Raw genomic sequence first — 18474 nt, forward strand, 5'->3', positions numbered from 1 at the left:
TGAACCCAACAATAAAGTTAGAATAACAAAGCTTTATACATATACATACACATATATATTTATATGGAAAATTATTGTGAGGAACTCACACGTGTTTACATACAGAGAGCTATATAGTTTTTGTATAACATATGTTATATACCCATAAAACACCAACCGTTTAAAGAAATTTATATGTGTCTGTGTGTGTATATATATATATATGTATGTATGTAAGTTTTTGATGATTTTGCTTTTGGTGATTTTGTTATTATATTGGAGGGGGAGGATGTCAACTGTCAATTCCAAAGTTTTAACGGTTTACAAGACAAGATCCACCTGGCCAGCCGACATAACTGCGTTTAAGGTGGTAATTCTGTTCCAACATCCCACATTGTTCTTCAAATTCACATCAGAAATGGTTTCTAATCCGTTCAAGTTTTTCAGCAATTTGAGGAACTCTGCAACCCCTAAAATCTCTTTTCAATATTGGTATGTTGATTTCTTCTTTTTCTCTCTTCCCATTGAAGCTCCGTTAATTTTGGGACTGATTGATATAGAAATTTGGAATATCATCTTTGCGTTTGTTCTGAATTTCTTTTGATCAAACAATATGATCTATGTTCTTTACACGCATGTGTATGCATTATGTAGTTAAATCTTATTTGATCCGAGATAATATGCTTATCGAAAACCAGGTTTGTTCTTACAATTCTTTTATTATTTAGGATGTTTCTGGATCATTGAGAATGATATATAACCTGATGAAGATGAAGATATCGGCAACGAGAAAGATGAGTATGGTAATACCAATGATTCTTGCGACAAACATGATAATGGGTATGATTGTTGTTGTAGTCGGAGCAGATACAAATGATGTTTTCAGTCCATGCTCGGATTCTCAAGTTAGTAGAGGAGATGGTTTCAGCTTTGGCTTGGTGTTTTCGACCAGAGAATCTTTCTTTCTCAATGGAGTTCAACTTTCTCCTTGTGATACTCGTCTCCCATTAGCAGGCACGAGCGCAGAACTTGCTACGTTTAGGCCTAAAGTTGACGAGCTGTCTCTCCTCACCATCAATAATAGTCAATTCAATCCGGTATGTATTCACTACGTTGTGTTTTTTTAAGAAAAGAACGTATATTGATTGTTTACGAAGAAAGCGTATCTCGAAACTTGGATGTTAATCCACCTTTGGAATCTTCTTCCCCGAGCGATCTGGTGGGAAAATTTTTCCCTCTTTCATTGCAGACTCTTCTCTGTATGTGGAGGGAATGAGCAGTTTTTCCCACTTAATGCAGCTCTTTTTGGTTCAAATTTTCATTTAGTCCTTACTTTGAATTCTGTCAATGCTGTTTAGGAATTGGAATACAGATGGTGCTTTTCTTTGTTCCTTTTTTCTTCAGGTTAAAAATGGGGGATTCATGGTAGCTTTTTCTGGAAGAAAGTATGCAGCAAGATCATTCCCAGTAATGGTTGCTGACAGTACCAACACCATTACTAGTTTCACCTTGGTTGACCTTCTAACCACAAACATACATGTCTTTATATATATATATATATATATATACATCTATTTATATAGCATTCTCTCTTCTAATTAGCATAAAAACATTTGTCAACTTTGCATCTTTTCCAACCTGCAAACAGGTGCTTGAATTCCAGAAAGGTATTCTTCAGAATCTGTTCTGGAAGAGCTTTGGCTGTGGATCGTGCACCGGAGATTCTTCTGTCTGTGTTAATCAACAAGATTGCGGAGTGCAAATCTCGAAATGTAGAAGCAATGGTGGGTCTGCGGACTGCAATATGAGCATTCAGTTGGCATTTTCCGGCACGGATAAGAACCATGAAGCGCTGAATTCATGGTATGAAGTCAGCAACTTGAGGCAGTTCTCCCTCCATGACATGTTTGCAGGAGCCCTGAGTTCTCTCATTTAGTTCAATAAACACATCCAACACTACCCTCCTGCCACAAATTTACAACCTTTATGTCATAAGTGCCACCAAATGAATCTGGGTTTTCAAAGTTCAAACTGCATTCTGTAGGAACAGATTTCATTATCTGTACAAATCACATATACATTGGTTTAAGAAACTACAGTTTTGGGTTATTTTGATGGAGACTAGTCACTTGTAAGTCCTAACCCAGAAACCCTACTGGGAAGAAGAAGAAGAAGAAGAATCAGTAGCAACATTCAGGTGATTCAATTTCTTAGAGACAAAATATTTGTAGCTTCTGTAGTACACTACCACTCCTGCATTGGGAGAAGGCAAACTACCATTTATGGGGAAATATTTCCCTGCAAAACCAGTAACTTACAGAATTGGGGGTAGCCTCAGACAACTTTATAGGATAAAACTTAGGGCATCTACCAAGAACACTGAGCTAATTTCATGATCAAAATGCAGGATTTCTTGCGTCTTATTCATCCATTTCCTCTTATCTTGTTTTAAAACTTGAAATCATCACAACAAATAGCATGTCTAATTTCATCTTCTCTACCACATTCTCCATTGAAATCAACAATGGAGCATCAGAATATTGTAAAAACTTACTTCCAAAACATGATTTATACAAGACTAATTTCAAGAATAAAGGCTTGCCATTTTACATAAAATCATTTAAGGTGATATTTAATACTATAACTTTTTTTATATATATTAAAATATTGTTTGAAAGTAATCTTTAAACATATATATTATTGATTAAGCAAATAATCTCGTTAAGTTCAAAATAAGTAAGTCATATTAACCAAATTAACCTTACTAAACTTGCAATATCTCCTTGAACCCCAAGCATTAATGGAGATCAAAATAATATTGATATTGTTTGGTGAGATATAAAATTTTGAAGACCAAATCAAGATTCTGTAACATGAACATGGAAGCCCCAAATCACGCATCAGAAATGAATAGTGGATTTCATTAGTTGTTCTTCAATCTGCACAGCACAAAATTCCCTCTTTCAAGGACTGTCCAAGCCCAATAAGCAGAGGTATGCACAAGAACCAAGTAGAATCTATACAAGCCCCAAGAAGTACACCCTGTACAGTTATAGAATAGAAGAAGCAAAAGATTCAGAAACTACTCAGCCGACATTCCAAAAGAATTTTATAATTCCCTCAGTCAAAGATTTCTACTTGTATATACAATGCTTGATGCAGCCGTGAAGCTAATCCCTGAGAAATGACTGAATAAACTTCCTCGTAAGAGCCGGTGATGTTCAGTATCTTGTGATATTAAGGAAGAGAACCAGTCATCTCGTGAGTAGTAAACTGCCAACTACTCATGCAGGTTGAACACGCATCTTCTCATGAATGTCTATCAAGAGATCACGCAGCTCGGGGAAAACTGATTTGAGTACTAGTTCAAGTATCGCATAGGCAAGTTGCTTCACACATACGGTAGACTAAAATTCACCCACCAAAAAAAAAATCAACAGTTAATTTGAGTTGAAAAGCTTAAAAAAAAAAAAAAAAGAACTGATATCTCAACAAAGAAACATCAGCGTAGTTGCACTATGGCAGAGAGAGGATATAGAGGCTCAACCTGAGTAAAGTAATAAATGTCACTTGCACATCGCCTGTACTGACTAGGCCCAATCAAGCTGACTAAGGCTGTTGGAGCCCCATCTGACAAAAAGAAAGGAATTTTGACATCCGATTACTTGTTCCATTATGCAAAACCAAAACTGAACAAAAGAGAAACAAAGAGATGCAGAAATCCAGAAACCAAGAAAAGCAAATACCTGAACAGGGAAGCTCAAAAAACAGAAACACGATAAATGATGCAAAGAAAACAGTACTAACCAAAAAGTAATTTCTTGAGATCACTGGCTCTACGAGTAGCCTCAAGTTGTTCCTCGAAAGACCCTGGCTTACAGACCTTAGGGACACCAAATTGGCCAGTCACAAAAGGTTTTTGACTATCCTGAGCCTCATCAAATTTGCTTTGGAAATCCCCTATTTTTGTAAAGAATACACCACCTGGCCAGAGAAGCTAGAAAGAACAAAATAGAGATCAGAATTGTAAGAAGGACTCCATATAGCAGTTCTTCTTTATGAACTTGTGGCATCTAAAGGGATTATAGCTGAAAAATGTTATCGAATAATGGGACGAAAAATGCTTTCCTCTTTATGTAAGAAGTAAAAATATGAGCTCCTTTTAATATACTCCAAGGAGAACAGACAACACAGTAATTCTGCTTCTTAGAATTTTTTCGTAAGTTCATATATCAGATATTTTTTATGGCAATTGCCAAAAATATAACATTGAAACACTTGGTCATAAGCTCATTTTGCACGTAGACTCCAACCAATTGATACTTCAATAAACAAGTAAGACAACATCTGACAAAAAAAAACTTCAGCAAATTGTTGCTCCCATTAATTATCCAGAAACAGTTAAGCTAACACCCTAAACTTGCCTTAAAAAATACCTCAAATACTTATACATGCACTATACAGTTAACAGAGCCCAATGCACAACTTGAATATGTAGTGTCCACAAAAGGCTATAACAACAACTAGAATATAACTAGGTGTCACCATACAGTCAACAATATAGGAAACTGCATTAGCCAATTACTAACCAACTCTGTGATAAGAGAGTGAGTTGTCAAGGTTCATTACGATTATTCGTCATGGTAATTAGGTTTGTTGAAAGCTATAATCTGCTAAAGGAATATGATCAAAGATTTCCTTTTAGAGAGAACGCAAAATCACTATTCAACAGGGACTTCAAACCAGATAAATAAATAACAAGGTCAGAAGAGTATTTTCAGATACTGAAGTAGTCGAAAAACCAAGTGCCGCAGAATCAAATTGCAAACAGAAAAATTGGAAAACGAGCTTCTAGCAAACAGATGACAACAACAGTGCTATACCCAATCAATCTTGATAGAAGACTGCCAAGGTATTTCCATCACATGCTAGAGAATTAGGTCCTTAAACTCAACACTAAGTTTCTGATGGAAGGCATTTAAGCAAATGTAATAATATACCAGTTGGTGCTCTAATTCTAATTCTATAAAATGTGACCAAGTCCTAACTAGATTGCACAAACTTAGACTCAGTTTGGACCTTGTCCCACTGCTTGGAAATTTTTTATTTAGAGAAGCATGAGGCTAATGAAAACAGAAGAAAGCTAGTTATTATATAAGCGTCTTCAAGAAATCTCTTTGGAAGGTTAGAATGACTTTCCTGACTATTTGTATAGCTCTAGATAGACCACATGAAACGGCACTCTAACCAAAAAAACATTTAGAATTAGAGTAGACCAATCCTTACATCTTGAACCCACTGAATCCCTTGAGCAACAGTCTCCTCTTTTCGAAGCCAATAAATCTGCCTCAACAGCCAATCATCAATAGCATCTTCCATAACCAACTGTAATATCTGTTTTGAAATCCAAAAGACTTGTCTTCTGCATTGAAGATATAAAAACAAAGAGGTGAATACCAATAAATATATATTTCAGACATATTAATGCATGACAACTCCACAATACTCAACAAAAGCACATCAGGTTGACATGGCAGTGTTGCAGAGTAAAGAGAATAGAGAAAAGAAATTGTGAAGCTGCAAATGCTGATCCATCTGTCGAGATGGGAACAACAAAAATATCAAATTTCGACATTCTCAATGATTGTTGGAAATCGCTCCTTATAGAAAACATAAAAATTGAATAATGCTGTGCAAAAAATCTCCTAAAGCAAATAAATAATAACCACTGAGCCAGGATATTCCATATAGAGCAACATACTATATGTCAATATGATTTGAACCTTGATTCAAGGAGCAATGGTTATTTGTTTTTTAATTGATTTTTCATTTTTTAACCATCGCCTTCCTTGTCAAAGTAGGCCAGGTAGAGACCTTCGAAGCTGAGAATTATATTTTTTTTTTCTAAGAGAGAAATCACAAACTCTGACCACGTGGCAGTGTTTCTTTAATTAGACTCTTCGGTCCAATTTTCCTCCTTGGGAAACTGCAAAAGGAAGAATTCTATACCAGTGAAGAGAAAAGGAAGAATGATTTTACAAAGAAGTTTCCTTTGTATGGTAGAGAGAATCCCCAGTTTTCTTCTTCTTTGGTGTCTGCAAGCAAGAAGGCTGTGCATTCATCCCCAATCTCTTAAGATAGCTGGGTGGTTGGAGGTGTGGTTACTGAGCTTTGAGCACAGTATTTTAGTGATGAGCAAGAAGAAGTTGGTCACTCTCGTTTCATAAGCAATATTTAAGTCCTAGAGTTGGATATTGGGGTCATATGGATTAAAAGACGGAGCCTTCTTAGGCATTTCTCTCCTTCAATAGAATTAGTTATTATTGGTTCTAGACCTTGTGTACTTTATTTAAAGGCCACTCCCTGCTTATTGGAGATGATGAGCCATTATGAATATTCTGTCTACTTCTTTGGTGTAGATCCCTTTAACTTGGATAGCACCTTCTGGTGTAGTTTGAATCTTTAACTCATTGATTATCACAGAATGCACAAGTTTAGGCACATAAAATTATTATTTTCTAGCAATAAATGAATTTAAAGTTTCAAAAAACAAATCAAGAGTTAGCTCACCTTAACCATCCTCTTCTCTTCAGCTGAAATACATTATCAACTAGATTCAATACCGGTACACTAACATTCGGAGGTGTCCACTGCAAGAAAATCAATTGCAATCATTTAACAAATGTTCGTAGGAGAAACAAAGATTATGCAAGAGGATGAAGCAAACAAACAAACATTGTGTGGTTCAGCCATACGGATGTATGAAAGATTTAGTGGCAAAGAGTTTTGATTAGATGCTCCAAGAGAAACTTGCAATACAAGATCAATGGAAACTTTCTTATTATGCACAACAAATAAATAGAAACTTTCTTACAATGCGCAACGCCATCCTAAGTTCCTCACTTCTCTAACTCGTACAATCAACTATGTTATCTAATTTTAGCTTTTCGAAAATTCCAAGTCTTACTCTAGGGGTCTCTTATACCAGTTCCCTAAGTTGAAATCATATAATGCTTCTGCAGGTGGAGGCAAAGTCATTTATGTACACAGCAAGACAAACATGCAATCCCTCCTTACGGGCCACATGATGCATAAAGTATAAAATTGAATACTAGACATGTGAACCTGGACAACTTAGGCCAAACAACCAATACCTAGCATTCTCTTGAGTGCTTGGATTCTAATATTACAAAGGGTACATGTTTCTTTAAAAAAAAAAATTCTCGGCACACATTAGATTCACCCCTTACGTCCATGATTCTAATCTAGCCAAAGTACACACTTAAAAATCCTTGATTCATACACACCAATTTGTCATATCATTTGACTGGGTATTGAACTCTTTTATTAACAAAAGGTCCTTCGAGTAACATCTACCATCCATGTAAAACCCATCGCCTGCTACAGCACATTGCTATAAAACCTGTAGTCCTATCCAAATCAACATCCAATAATCTACACCAAGTACAAATCCAGTATTACAAGGTGTCATTAAGAAAAAGCTATGGACACCCTACACTAGAAAGGCCATCTGTTATGAATAAAAAGGAGAGAAACTATCCCAGCTAAGTGTGCCATACCTCGGGAGGCATTCCAACAGGATCTTCCAAGCGATCAGAGGATGTGGACAAGTTTGCAGCATGGGACCCTTGTTGTCTTTCAGATTTCACCTCTGAATTATGTGTCTTCTCCAAAAGTATATTCTCAGTCTCGTCAACATTTTTAATTGTTTGATGTGAAAAATCTCTGGAGTTCACTTCATTGTCAGAATGCCATCCATTAGCTTCTGCCATAGCTCTGTCTTCCTCATGGTCATCCCTTCCATCTTTATCTACTCCATCATTATCAGAAGTACCATTCACTGCTTCTGAAATATGTTGGCTATATTTGCTCATCTCATCTGCATTACAGGAAAAGTTCCCGCTGGACATTGGAGAATAGCCTTCATCAAGGGCAGAAGATGGACCAACTACCTTACGCATGAAACCATCAGAAACTCCTCTGAATTGACGTACAATATCATCCACGGCATCATCAACATTGACTGCATAATTTCAGGAAAAAAAAAAGATGAAAAGAGGAAAGCATCCCAAAGAAAAGTCAGGTAAAGAAACCCTAATGAAATTTATTTCAGAAAGCAAACTCTTTGAGTAACAAAAAAAAAAAGATCGCATGGAGATTCTTCCAAAAATTAAGAAACAGGAAGCAGAATTTCTTCCTGCAAGAATTTTCCAGGCGCTTTGGCTTTTAGAATTGTAATATTAATAATCAACTATTTTATTAAGAAAGTACAGTGAGGAGCCGCTGATACACTACTTTCTCTCTAACATGTTGCAATAGAACATGAAGCAACTCTTCACTCCTTTAAAATATTCTACAAAATAAAATCAATATATTATGAGGTCATCAACACAGTTAGTTTCAAAAGAACGAAATAAAAATGGAGGCGAAAATAATTGCGATAACAAATATAATCATCTTTTTTATTGGGATCCTTGATTTACAGCAGCCACAAGAAGCCAGTTCTCATATTGCTAATTTAATTGGTAAAAGCATTTGTTGTGAGCAAAAACTTGAGATTAGATCCCACTTGCAGACACTTATGTAATTTTGGCAACTGCTTGTGTTACCACAAGCCAACTTTGTAAAACTTCTCAGATTATGTTCCAATTACCAGAAAATGGAAAATGGAAGTTATTAGACAAAAAAAATGGGCACAGGCTACAAGAACAAACACATACCTGCCAGGGTTCTCATCACCGATGAAGATTTTCCAAAAGAGTAATTCTTCAAAAGAGAAGGCAAATATGATAGATATTCAGATATCAGCCAGCCTACCAAAAGATCAACAGAAGCAAATGTGTCAAAAGTGCACACCTTTGAGGAAACACTTAGAAAATCCCAGACTTCATGCTGTTCAGCAACATTAGCTATAGACAAGAGATCCTGCAAAAAAGCAGCAAAATTACAGCAGCAGTAAAGTAAAATAACCCGACAATCTAAAATTTGCCAGGGATTACTCGTAGATATTTGTCAAGCTGAATGCAGCGTTGATGAACAAAAGCATCCTCGGTGCTTGATGAGAATATCCTTTTTGGAGGCAAATGCAGTGTATAATTTGGAATTTCTTTAAGATGACGATGCAACCGTTCAAAATTGCTGTATCTGCAGCAAGATAAATAAGAAAACAAAATTAACCCAAAAGAGTATATAGTAATGCTAGAGAAACTAATCTGAAATCTTCAGAAGCTTGTAATAAATATAAAAATTCAAAATTTGAAAATACAAGGAAACACGGAAACTTGTAAATGACATATACTTTTCAGATGAGAAAAAAACCTTCTTTTGACAAACCAAGTTCTTTTTTCTGCATCTGTTACTGCAATAGAATAAACTGCGAAGGATTTTGACCCAAGCTTCTCAAAGTAGGCTCCCATAACCTGCAGGGATAAAGATAGATGATAAAATAGTATAATTTTTTTAAAAAAAGTCCAATATGATTGCAACTCTAGGAAACAAAGCCCAACAAGATGCTCAAATTTGAATTGTGTCCCATAATGGATCTACCAGCAGATCATTGTCAAATTTGTGCATCTCACAATAATTTCTGAGTTGAGCACTCACCCGACACCTGAGCTTGGGAGCATGCAGTCCCTCACTTTGGAGAATTAGGTTTAAGGTTTTCTTGCTTCCATGTTCGTCATTATGCTTGACAAAATCTGGGTTGTAGAACTCTGTAATAATGGGCCCTCCAGCATCTCCTACAAAAGCCTTTTTAAGACCAGGTTGTGGTTTCAAATCAGAGGTACTATTGGATCTCTTAAGCCTATTTTTATTTCCATCAGAGAGACAATCAATCGCATTCTTTTCATCATTGAGAAGCCCCCCCTCAAATGATGACGCCTTATTAAAATCCTGAGGCGACAATTTCCTGTCCTTGTTCGCATCATCTAATTGAATGTCAAGATTCAATCCCATTTCCTGCCCAGCCATCGCTTTATCTTCTGCTCCACTAGAAGTCCTAGACCTGTCAATATTCATTTCCTTATCCACAGGCCTAGTTGATACTGAACAATTTATTGTGGAGCCCTTTTCTACGGCCTTCTTGTACTCTTTCTTTTTATAATTTCTTCCCTTTGTCCACATGTTCTCAAGATTCTCAGGAGTAAGAACTTCAGTTCTCCTCTGGGTTGCAGCCTCTAGCATTCGTGCCCAATCAGCAGGCTGTGGATGTACAGCCTCTTCTTCATATGTTTTATGATCCATGGGTAGTTTTTTCCCATCATCGAATTTAGCCAGAGTCATATCAGCCTCTTGATTATTAGATGATAGGCCCTTTTGTGATGTAGAGACACAACTATGTCCCTCCCCAGTAGAACGGCCAAAACTCCCAAAAATACCATCTTTTTCAGCACTAATGGCAAGGACAACTAATTCAATCACCTCATTCACATACCTGATTTAGAAAAAAAAATTAAAAAGAAAAAAGAAGTTGCTGTCAAAATGCACATAAAGAATAACTAAGCTGGAAAGCACGGATTTATTTATGTGACATTTCAGTATTCTAACTGCTTGGTTAACTGACTAAACATGAAGGAAGGTTGAATGTAATTGCTATTACAAGTGAATTGCTACTAATGTCTTTGGTTGAAACTGAAACCATTTTCCATGGATTGCCATTCCTTAAAATAAGGAAAACGCTATTCCTAATACTTATCCCGTGAACTTGCAATTCAGGACAAGATAAAACTTTGGAGACAAGATTACCCTCATAGCATTTTCAAAATTACCAAACCCTTAAAGCTGAAACTGCACCATCCAAGACTAGAAGCAGCATCATCAGAGTCTGTGCTGGTGTAGTAGCAGGTATAGCCTAAGTAATCAGAAAAGTTTGGCAGTGAAAGGTCTCTTTGAGCGAGTCACAGATGAAGAAAGAATGAGCTAAGGAGGGAGAGAGAGAGAGAGAGAGAGAGAGAGAAAGAGAAAGGAAGAATGAGGATTTTGATGATGGATAAAGAGAAAGTAACATTGAAGATGCACTGAGGTGAGGGGTGGAGGGGTGCATGAATGGTAGGAAATGGAGATGTTACTGCAGGGTTGATGGCAAGGAGCAATCATGAAGATCAAAGATGGCAAATATCGATGGTACTAAGGATCTAAAGTTCTGAATTCTTTTTAAAACTAAAATCCTGCCCTTTGATTTTTAGCTTCTATGGCTGATTCTCTTCTTTTATTTTTTCTAGAAATAGTTTCTAAAGGATTTGAGGAGCTCCTTTTGATTTTAGGTTGATTAGTTTCTAATGGATACTATCATAATTTTTTATTTTTTATCTTTTACGGTTGAAGTTTTTTTTCCTCTTTTTGTTTAAATACTTTTAAATTAACAACTTTGGTTTTGAAGATTTTTAAGGATTTTAATCCATTAAGATTTTTGTATATTATGTAATAAAATATTAATTTTGAATTAACATAGGATTATTATTAACAAAAAAATATAGGCTTATTTTAGTCATTTTACAATTTTCCCACTTCAATCCTACACTATCAGTCACATATAAACCAATGTAATGTAACCATAATTATATTACAACCTCATTCTACTTCTACCGAATAGTTATTCCATCTTATCCTCATTACATTCAATGAACCAAACGTGCAGTAAACGGAAAAAGAATAGAATGAGAATTATGATATTGAAAAGCATTTTGAAGGCATCTCTCCTGAAGAACACAAAGTTATCACTCAATTTTGCATGGATATAAAAGAAGCTAAAGAGTGCTTCTTCTTTTTTTTCTTTTGGAGGGAGAGTTTAAAAAGAGGCCAAAGTGTTTAGAAAAACAAATGGAATACCAAATATGAAGCAAACGAAATAACACCTGAATGCTAAAATTAGGAGATCATTCCGAGCAACAATTGACCCATATATACAATCACCATAGAGCCTTTCAAGTAATAAGAGAGCTTCGCAAAAGAAACTTGAATCTCTGAAGAAATTTAATCACCCTATCCAAAAAAAGTGCAGCAATCACCTAGCATGCAGCAATCACCTAGGTAACTTTCCTTCAAATAATTTAAGTAATCTACATAAAAGGAAGACCAGGAACCAGATGTTTATATTCAGTGAAGGTAACAAGAATTTCACTGTTACCAAACTACTCTATGACAAGATCTTTCTTTTTTTTTCCTTTTGGGAGGGGGGGCACCTGGAAGGGAGAGGAGGGGAAGGGGGGTAATATCTTCTATTTTTATATCTAAAAAGGATAGGTTTCCATTGCCCATTCGCATTGTTCTCCTGAATCATATAAGGAGGACTAACTTGTCCCGCATTTCAATATATTCTCGAGAGAATTTAATGATGAGAGATACTGGTGCTAGCTGATATGGTGAAAAGAAGAAAAAAAAATGGAAACAACTTACACAGGGCTTGCAAAGTTCATAATAGGTTGCAATACCAAGCAAGTTACAAGTTCTCTAGCAATAGTACGAACAAGGGGGCACTGAGCTTCTCGTGGCCTCAGGACTACAGATAAAACCCCACTGATTAGCCGCTGAAGGACCTGAAAACACAAAGTATTAGATGGAAAGCAGATAATGAAACCCAAAAAGGCGAAATCCACTTTCTTAAGAACTCTTCACTCACACCTTGTACTCACTCTCAGGAGACATCAGTGCAGGATGAAGCTCCTTGGAAACTATAAGATGATATTTCAACCTGTCATCCCTCTCCTCAGAAGACAGTGTTTTCATAACATCAGCACCTATAGCAGCTTGGTTTCTTCTAAAAAGGTCCAAATGATCACCTATTAAGTCAACTATGTCCCTGAAACATTTACAATTATCTACGTCACAATGTGCTTTAAGCATGTTCGTAAAGGAAAAATAAGAGGGCAAGAGGTTACCTCGTTAGCAAGTCAACAAGATTTATCTCTTTAACCCTTCCTGATATTTCACCAAGAGCATCCATTATTACAGCGCGCATCAGCTCAGGGGCTTCTCTATCTGGTGTAATTTCTGAATACCACAAATTTATCACAAAATCCTTCAGGATTTTATCGATGAAATCATTGATAGCAGCTTCAACTACAGGAGAGTCGATTTTCCTCTTCCATTTTGGTGGGGGTATAGCGCTAGAAAGACGTGAATCATTCACAGATAATTGTTTTTTCTCTAGATGAGACAAATAAGTTGGTGTAGGAGACATCCGAACTTTCCAGCTGAACTCCACTTCATTAGATAGAATGCGTAACCCACAAACAATGAGAATTGCTATGGGTAAATTCATCCACATTGATGTACTTGTATCTGCATTTAACAATGATGAAAAGAACAGAGCACCAATATATGATCAAAACCTTGCTGAAACTAGCTCGAGACATAATCTCATAACAGCCATTAGCCAACAAAAAAACAAAAAGTTCCAAATTATATTAGGGAATTAAACAATCCCTGTCGTCGGGACATGATTGCATTGACTTCAAAGCATCCACTTGTCTGTAATGAAGACGTGACTAAAATCCCATCCATTTGGCCTATAGCAAGGTTTAAGTCACCTACATTAAGTTGAATATAGCTACATCCTTAGAAGAGAACTAACTAAAGCGGCAAAAAATGCCAGCATATAGTTTTGCTTGCTTTCCAATTCCTAAATTCCTTATTTCCCAGAGATTGTATTTAGCTTCGTCCCAGTAAGAACTCGTCAAATCCCACCACTCATATTGCTTGTTTTCTAATTCCTCATTTCTGAGCAACCGAAATGGATGTTTGTCTACTTAATTGTCTAGAGTAATCAGTTTTAATCCAAAGTCCAAAATACAGAAATAACACTCACAACAACAAAATAAATACGTAATCACAGTGCTACAAACAATACAAACTCCAAGAGCAAAACCCTAACCGGACACCCCCATAGATAGCAAGTTCAGCGTAGAAGGAGCAAAATCTCCATTAAAACAGAACAGAGACAACTCACTAAGACAGATAAAACAAGAAAAACCAAAAATCGTGTTTGAGTTAACTTACGAGACAAGAAGTAAGTGACAGCAAAGATGCAAATGGCCCACCAAACTGTCCGTACTTTGGCCTCCTCGATCAGATCCTGTATTGTCTCCATCCTTTTCATTGCTTCAATTTCGATACCCTTGGAAACAGGGAATCCAATTCCGTTTCACCAATTAACACCTCTCAAAGAAAAATTCGAGAGAAATTCTCGGAATTCCAGCCCCGAAGCATCAAAAGGTCGAATCACAGGAGCTAAAGGTATGCTCCGCACCTGCTTGTTGTTTGACAAAATTTGACAATCGACTTCTCTCCCGTCGTCAATCTGCCATGAATTCTCCAGCCGACCTCCAAACAAAGCGGCATACACGAACTTTATTTTATCTGGTTTTTGTTTTATGGTTTAAAAACAAATAAAAATAAAAAAGGAAAAATTTGACCTCTCCTCCATACTCTGTAGAAATAAAAGGAAGATAGAGAGAAGACAGAGAACGGGAAAGAAGGTGGCCTGGCACTGGTAAAGTTGTTCTGTGATTCTTCCACGTATAAAGTCTTTTTCATCTCCACGCCAATATATATATATATATATATATGTATATATTTTTAATTTTTTAGGTTGGAAATTTCTTTTTTTTCTAATATATTTTAACCCATTTATAAAATTAAATACCATATAAATTAATTTTAAAAATTAATTATATAATACAAAATTTACATTATATTTTAAATCTTAATTTAATAATATTTAAAATCTTATAACGAACATATTTTGTCTCCACATGAAATTAAGAACGGAGTTTGAAGAATCAAAAACCTACTAATTCATAGAGTTATAGAACCGGTCAAACCAGTAATTAAAACTGTATATACTATATGAAGAAAAAATAAACTGTCGATTCAATACGATAGACCGCAAGAACGGTACTAAATCGATCTAAATTCTGAATACTAGATATGACTTCAAAATAACATGAGTCAACGTTCGGCCAACGAGACGATAAGAGGTAGTTTCATCGTCGAGGAAAAAATAAACCGAATCACCAGTTAAAATCCCTAAATAACCGTTTAGTGATAAAGGAGATAAGAGTGTAGATACAGTCAAACATTTTGTTAATTTTATTTTCAATTATATACAATTTTATCATATTTTGTTCGTGTTAAATAATTAAATTTACTAATTATTATCTTAATCACTAAATTAATTTGTAAAAATTTTCAAATTTTAACTATGTATTTAACATTATTCCAACATTATGATAAATCCCATAAATGTAATATACATGTATTATATACATATATATATGTATATGTGCATGTATGTATGTATGGTGAATTATGGTAAATAAATAATAGCATGATTTGGGAAGATTAAGAAAAATTTTGTCCTTAAATTATTGTAACATAATTATATGGTTTGGCAACTGGTGACAACGTGGCCAACCAGGCGGTTCTGAAAATTTAAAATAAATTATTTTACACGTACAAACCAAAAGAAATCAATTATTTGATGGTCCGAGTCAAGTAACCGACCCGGGACCCGATTGCTTCATGGGCTTGGACTTTCGATAAAGCAAACGGGCATTGTGTGCGCGGTGCGGGAGACCCGAATGTAAATATAAATGGGTCGGGCGCCCCCGGATTAAACCAACTCCATTTGAACCCTATATTTAATTTAGTTTTTTGTATAATTTAGTCCCGAATCGATAAACACTTTTAATTTACCATCGTACTTTAATTTAAATTCACATCAATTCATTTTTTATACGATCTTAGTTAGAATATATTTGAATTCTATATTTAATTAATTTTTAATATAATTCGGTTAAAACGAATGAATACTTCAATTACCATCATACTTTGATTTGAATTTATATTGATTTATTTTGATTCGATCTTAGTTAGGACCCGTTTGAATTCTACATTTAATTATTTTGTTTAAAACGGGTGTTAAGCGTGTGTACATATATCGTGTAACCATCACGACTATGTTACTAATTTAATAATAATTACATGATATTTTTCAAAAAAATAAAATAATTACCACATTTTTTGAAATAAAGAATACAAAAAAAAAAGATAAAACTTTTTTTATAATGATTTCTACATTACAATGAAATTTATATAAAATTAAAAACAAAACTTGTATGCTAAGTGATAATCAAGTTATATAGAATAAGAAGCATATATTTGAGTATTAGAACAAGAGAGGATAAAAAAATTTGAATAACTAATAAGACCGGTAGATACATAATAAAGTTGGCTTATCTCTATCTAAGGGAGAGTCACGCTAATCAACAAACGAACAGCTGTGACGTATAAAAATATATAGAAATTAGAATTCTGTTTGAATAAATTTTAGTGATTAGTAATTAACGTATGACAATGACACAAGATAAGAATGATAAAAAAAAAAAAAATTTATGTTTCGATGATTATGTATTAATGTATATTAATGACAACTGTTTGTTTGGATGATAGAATGATAGAATGATGTGGTTGTATTTTCAGTAAAATTACTAATTTATCTTTACATATTATATGTAATAGTAAATTGTATATAAGAAGTATATAATGAAAAAAAAAATAATTATATAAGAATATAATTAAATTTATATTTAAATAAATAATTATTACACATAATCAAATTAAATTTTTATATATAATAAAATAAATAATTATTATTTATATTATCATATTAATTTAATTTTAATAAAAATAAAATTATTTATATATTAGAAATAAACGATTGTAATTATATATTATTATATTAAATCTAAAATTATTTTAACACAAAAAATTAAAATGTATTTGAAATAATCCCATACCATGAATTAATTTAAGGAAAGGAGAAGAGAAATATTGTATTTATTTGAGGGTGTAACTAGAATTAAGTATATTTCATGAGAGTATAACAAAAAAAAAAATTACATGTCGGTCACATACAATTGATTCGGTAGTTTTAAGATTCATCCAAAATTTGTCAGTTGGATGTCGTTTGCTACCATCTCATCTGGTATGAAGTTGAAACAAAAATGATTTTCTCATGATCATGGAGTACTATACATTAATTGACTATCATTTATCACGATTAAACATGATATTAAGGTTAAAAATTTTACTTGGCTACTATTGACGGATAACTTACCTATGAAAACCTGGCTAAAGGAAATGGGTGTTAATATGTTGCCAAATTGCACGAGATGTGACGACGTTAATGATCTCTGTCATGTATTTTTTGATTGTGATAAAACTAGAGCGTGCTAGCAGATTTTATACATTGATTTTTAAGAAAAAAAATATGAATATTCTCATAAATGTGAAAATAACTCATACTTAATAAACCTAATCCGGATGCAAATGCAACGGAAGCCCTCAGTTTTCTATGGCATCTATGGAGCGAAACGAATGAGTTCTTATTGAATGAAAAACAGTTTGTATATCAGATATTTTTGTTTCTCATGAAAAAGTCCCTGCATAATGGAAGTAGGTGCGAGAACTCTATGATATAAAGGTTAGGCGACAACAAGTGCGGACCGCTCCATTAGAATGCTAATGTCCAGAGCCAGGGATTTTGGAAATGTAATGTTAATGCTACGATATATGAACCAGGAGTAGCGGTTGAGTTTAGTATAAGAAATTTTATTGGCCACCTGATAGTTACATTATCGAACAAATTACATGAATGTCAATCATCCTTCTAAGCTAAGCTCCTATGATGTCGAGACACTCTAAATATATTCACGATCGCATCCAAGCCCCAAACATAATAGAACTATATATTAAATTAGTTTATATTGCTGTTTTCTCTACGGAGTAAGACACTTCAGAGTTTAAATCTATAATTCAAGATTACAGATACTTATTATAAGGCCGACTAAATATAAAACTTGCGCGGATTCGTAGACAATATGACCATGTAGCTCATAAAAATGAGGCACATTTATTTAATTATATAAGATTCATAATTATCTTCCTTATAATAAAAAATAATATTTAATTTATTACAAAATTTATAACAATAAAATTATAATTGTCACAGTTCAGATCAAATAAATAGTAGTTCAGATAAATTGTGATTTGTATTTTAAATTTTAAAAATATTATTGATTAAAAATATTTTAATTAAAAATTATTTATTATTTGATATGAATCTCTGTATATATTTTTTATTTAATTACTAAAATATTTTTAAAATATAAAATTTTTAATAAAAAATTACGTATTAGGGAAAAGAAATATGGAGAAGTTTGGTATTTGAGACGCTGGATGACCGACGTCAAAACCAACGGTTATTCCCCTACACCGTTTCACGCTTGCCGCATCTATCTGCTAAACCCGCCAACGGCGCCAACAGAATTCCTTCCGCGCATCCACGTGGCGCAATCTAAAGGACGAGATAAAATCAACGGTCACGATTTATCTCATCTATTGATTAAATCCAAAATTCCCTAATACTAAAATATCTAGAAGCCAAATAAAATATATATTTATTTTGAAATT

The 18474-nt window shown here is 34.3% G+C and overlaps 2 protein-coding genes across 4 annotated transcripts; one reads left to right on the forward strand and one right to left on the reverse strand.

Annotated features, from left to right (window-relative positions):
• The first annotated feature begins 212 nt into the window (after nt 1–212).
• On the forward strand, nt 213–2558 carry LOC110813702 (uncharacterized). 3 transcript variants are annotated; one of them, XM_088222852.1, is made up of 5 exons: nt 213–346; nt 427–471; nt 708–1076; nt 1384–1491; nt 1628–2557. In XM_088222852.1, exons 3-5 carry the CDS (start codon nt 729–731, stop codon nt 1913–1915), a joined length of 744 nt encoding a protein of 247 aa, XP_088078978.1. In that variant the 5' UTR covers nt 213–346; nt 427–471; nt 708–728; the 3' UTR covers nt 1916–2557. The 3 variants fall into 3 exon arrangements, with proteins under 3 accessions (XP_088078978.1, XP_021896636.2, XP_088078979.1); XM_022040944.2 differs by having other exon boundaries at nt 336–471; nt 1628–2556; XM_088222853.1 differs by lacking the exons at nt 213–346; nt 427–471 and adding an exon at nt 497–618 and having other exon boundaries at nt 1628–2558.
• Nucleotides 2559–2882: 324 nt separating this feature from the next.
• Nucleotides 2883–14516, reverse strand: LOC110813701 (phox domain-containing protein). The gene is made up of 15 exons (XM_088222850.1): nt 13999–14516; nt 12879–13281; nt 12622–12799; nt 12397–12536; nt 9604–10435; nt 9319–9419; nt 9000–9144; nt 8857–8925; nt 8721–8766; nt 7560–8023; nt 6550–6629; nt 5266–5401; nt 3787–3976; nt 3527–3609; nt 2883–3386 (listed from the first exon to the last, which is right to left on the reverse strand). The coding sequence occupies exons 1-15, from the start codon at nt 14096–14098 to the stop codon at nt 3264–3266; spliced, it is 3090 nt and encodes a 1029-aa protein (XP_088078976.1). The 5' UTR covers nt 14099–14516; the 3' UTR covers nt 2883–3263.
• Between the last annotated feature and the right edge of the window lie 3958 nt (nt 14517–18474).

This window comes from Carica papaya, chromosome 6 (assembly GCF_054855325.1).
Source record: "Carica papaya isolate Zhongbai chromosome 6, ASM5485532v1, whole genome shotgun sequence".
Taxonomy (NCBI): Eukaryota; Viridiplantae; Streptophyta; class Magnoliopsida; order Brassicales; family Caricaceae; genus Carica; species Carica papaya.